This window comes from Vigna umbellata, chromosome 6 (genome assembly GCF_029865625.1).
Source record: "Vigna umbellata cultivar VRB3 chromosome 6, Vumbellata_1.0, whole genome shotgun sequence".
Classification (NCBI taxonomy): domain Eukaryota; kingdom Viridiplantae; phylum Streptophyta; class Magnoliopsida; order Fabales; family Fabaceae; genus Vigna; species Vigna umbellata.
The window spans coordinates 10,066,422-10,069,968 of record NC_142170.1 but is presented as its reverse complement, the minus strand read 5'-3'; the positions used below and the strand labels follow the sequence as shown (position 1 = coordinate 10,069,968).

General features: G+C 38.3%; 1 protein-coding gene across 1 annotated transcript; it reads left to right on the top strand.

Moving 5' to 3' along the window:
- The first annotated feature begins 2,158 nt into the window (after positions 1-2,158).
- LOC124833493 (putative CCR4-associated factor 1 homolog 11) lies at positions 2,159-3,547 on the top strand. The gene has a single exon (XM_047307988.2). The coding sequence runs from the start codon at positions 2,542-2,544 to the stop codon at positions 3,484-3,486; it is 945 nt and encodes a 314-aa protein (XP_047163944.1). The 5' UTR covers positions 2,159-2,541; the 3' UTR covers positions 3,487-3,547.

The following is a 3,547-nucleotide window of genomic DNA, read 5'->3' as shown; positions in this document are numbered from 1 at the left end:
GTTTCCGTAATCTATCTTTATAATAAGAGCGTTCGTCCAAACTCCATAGAGTTCGCTCTCTACAGTGCTCAGTCTTCAACTGACATTCGGTTTCCTTGAAGTTTAGCTCATTAAGAAGCTAAGTATTTATTGGCGATCGGTTTCTTCATATGATTCCGTCAAGTACTATTATTTGGTGTCTTATAGTACCTATCTCAATTGGTTTCGGCCTAGAGTCCTAGTACTCGGCCTAGAGTCCTAGTACTCGGCCTAGGCTTTACGGTGTTCGGTTTGAACTTTCAAGAGTCAGTTCATTAAATTGGCTCACTTGGTAAACAACATTCGATTATATTAGTCTCTGAGAAGTATTATTATATTCGGTCCTTTTCACAACTAGTGAGTAACTCTCTCAATTTGATTATGTTTGAGTTGGAGACATCTCGGCCTCACTCCAAGTGTTCGATCTTGTTCTGGATTAAAAACTAACGTGCGGTATTTGGTATCCTAAGGGATCATTATTCAAATTGGTTTAGTTGAGGTTTTAATAATGAAAGATGATAGAATACGATATGGATGAAATGACTTTGGTTATGGAAGAGTGTTCCGGGAAGGAATATCTCATGATTTGATATTGGAATGGTAAAGTATGAATGTGGGCACGCTAAGCTAGTGGTTCATCCTGATATTCCGTGATTACTCGTTTCTCACGTAGAGAAGGGTAAGTCATGTGTGGGAATGACAGGAGGTCCTCGTCCTTATGGTTAATTTGGACGGAACGGACTAACCTCGAGTGGCAGCTGTTGAGGGTATCCCAGTTACTACATCACCCGGGTGCACGAACGTCGTAACTACACAGAATTCATACAGTCCGGATAGTTAGAGGCTAGTATTAGGCTTTGCATGAAAGAGTTAATGAGTTATCTTGTTTAAATTGATTGAGTGAGATATATGTTGATAATTGAATTAAAGTACATAAGCTTACCCTATTTCTTATCTTGTCCGTTTTGTACGTTCGGTGGTTGTCCTTCTGTTGCAATGATCATCTGTGTGGATGTGAGCAGAAGGAGAAGCTTTGCTGGAAGAGGCGCTGAAGGAAGAAAATTTGGTCGAGGTAGAAGTTAAGACCGAACAGTAGAGTCGTTCGGTCAGTAGTTAGTTTTTTTGTGTGATAATCGTTCGGTCATCTGTTGTTTTCTTCTTTTGTAAGACTGTTCGGTACGTCTTCTGTAAATCGTTCGGTCTAGATTGCATATTTGTACAGTTTTAATTTCCTCGTTGTCTTGTAAGATCATTCGACCATAAGCGTACGTCTCATCTTTTATAAGACTGATCTGAAATATTATTAATATGTTATTATTCCCTTGTATAGTTTATATACTGTATTTTTTGGCATGTTATAGTTATCCACCAATAAAAATAATTTTAACAAATCTTATAATATAAAATTTTACGACTATAAATAATAACATAGTGTTACATTATTACTGGTTTAAACTATTCTTTTGTAAAAACTAATAGACGCTACAATTAAATGTTTAATTAAAACTATGTTACTTTTTAAATTACTTCTGTGAAAATTACTATATAAATGTAATTTTTGTTATAAAGTTTAAATTAAGGAGGATACACATAAAAAATCACCATTTCCCGTTATCACACGATATCATTTTGAGAAAAACTGTAATTGTGATGAATTAGGGATAAATTATGATTAAGGCCACTAATTGTTCTTTTCAAATATATGGTTTCACTTGTGGATTGGAATCAAGAACATACACAATCACTTGGTTGGAAGCTTGGAGGGTACAGTACAATTCCCATCCCAAAATTAAATTTTAGTAATTTCTGAAAAACATGTAAATAATTTTATATTATAAATATATAAAATAACTTGTATACTTAAAGTTTTATTTATTACAAACTATATTTATAACATAATAATAAAACCTTAGCAATTAAGATTCAGACGTGTCAATATTATTTTTCTACAAAAGTTCCTTTACTTTTAATCACTTAAAAGACATTTAAGGTAACAACATTTGAATTTCTAAAAATATATCATGCAATTTATAAAAATATAAAAAAAAATCATAAAAAGTATAAAATCTGTGAATGATTTCAGTAAAAAAGAATGAAAAAGTATTACTGAAAGAATTTGTTAAATCTAAAAAAGCATTCCTGGATGTCTGAACTTTGAGCATTTACCAAAAAAGTTGAAGGAGGATGAAGTGTAAGTGACACATATAAAAAAAAAGAAAAAAAAGTGGAACAGGAATAGGAGTATATGGACCAGGCGGTTCAATGGTGCCAGCAATGGCACAAAGTATTAGGTGGATGACTCAAAATTTTCTGAACGTTTTGAACTTCAATATAACAGTTATGCACTCTTCACATAACACCAATCTATATCTATATATATTATATATATACACCTCCACTTCCCCACAGCTTATACGATCACCGCTTCACAGACACACTCACTGTCACGTTCCCCACTTTCGAAGCAACATCGCCAGCCACCATCCATCATCCCCTTTTTCTTCCATATAAAACTTCCCCTTCATGATTTCATCGCAAACAAAAAAACCCTTGTTTTCCTTCTTCCTCCTTTTCCTTGTCTTGTTGCAGAAGCGATTCCAGATGGGTGTGCTCGACCGAGACTCTTCTCATTCCCAACCCAATCGGATCCTGATCCGTGAGGTCTGGGCCTCCAACCTTCAATCGGAGTTTCAGATCCTTCGCGACGTAATCGACGATTACCCTTTTGTGTCCATGGACACGGAATTCCCTGGAGTTATTTACCTCCCCCAAGTGGTGGCTCCGGCGGAACCCGCCCGCCGCCATCTTAAACCCTCCGAGCATTACAGCTTCCTCAAATCCAACGTTGATGTCCTCAACCTTATCCAGGTGGGACTCACGCTTTCCGATGCAGACGGTAACCTGCCCCACCTCGGGACCAGTAACCGTTTCATATGGGAGTTTAACTTCCGCGATTTCAACGTGGAGCGTGATTCCCACGCGCCGGACTCGATCGATCTTCTCCGCCGTCAGGGGATCGACTTCGGGCGCAACGCGGCGGAAGGCATCGACTCGTGGCTTTTCGCAGAACTGATGATGTCATCGGGGTTGGTGTGTAACGAGGCGGTGAGTTGGGTGACGTTTCATAGCGCGTATGATTTCGGGTATTTAGTTAAGATTCTGACCCGACGGAGCCTGCCCCATGGGTTGAAGGATTTCTTGAAGATTTTGAAAGCGTTTTTTGGAGAAAATGTTTATGACATCAAGCACATGATGCGGTTCTGTGACAGCCTGTATGGCGGTTTGGACCGGCTGGCGCTAACCCTGAACGTGGACCGGGCCGTTGGGAAGTGTCACCAGGCCGGGTCCGATAGCTTGCTGACGTGGCATGCGTTTAAGAGAATGAGGGATATTTATTTCTCGGAGGATGGGCCCCAGAAACATGCCGGTGTTTTGTTTGGATTGGAGCTTGCGTATTCCTCTAGTTGAGGGACTCAAAATGAAAAAAGAAAAATGATATATATAAATAAATATTTTATTCTTTATTTTA

Bases quoted from the DNA above. Each gene is read 5' to 3' on its own strand.
- LOC124833493 (XM_047307988.2), top strand. From the start codon at position 2,542: ATGATTTCATCGCAAACAAAAAAACCCTTGTTTTCCTTCTTCCTCCTT.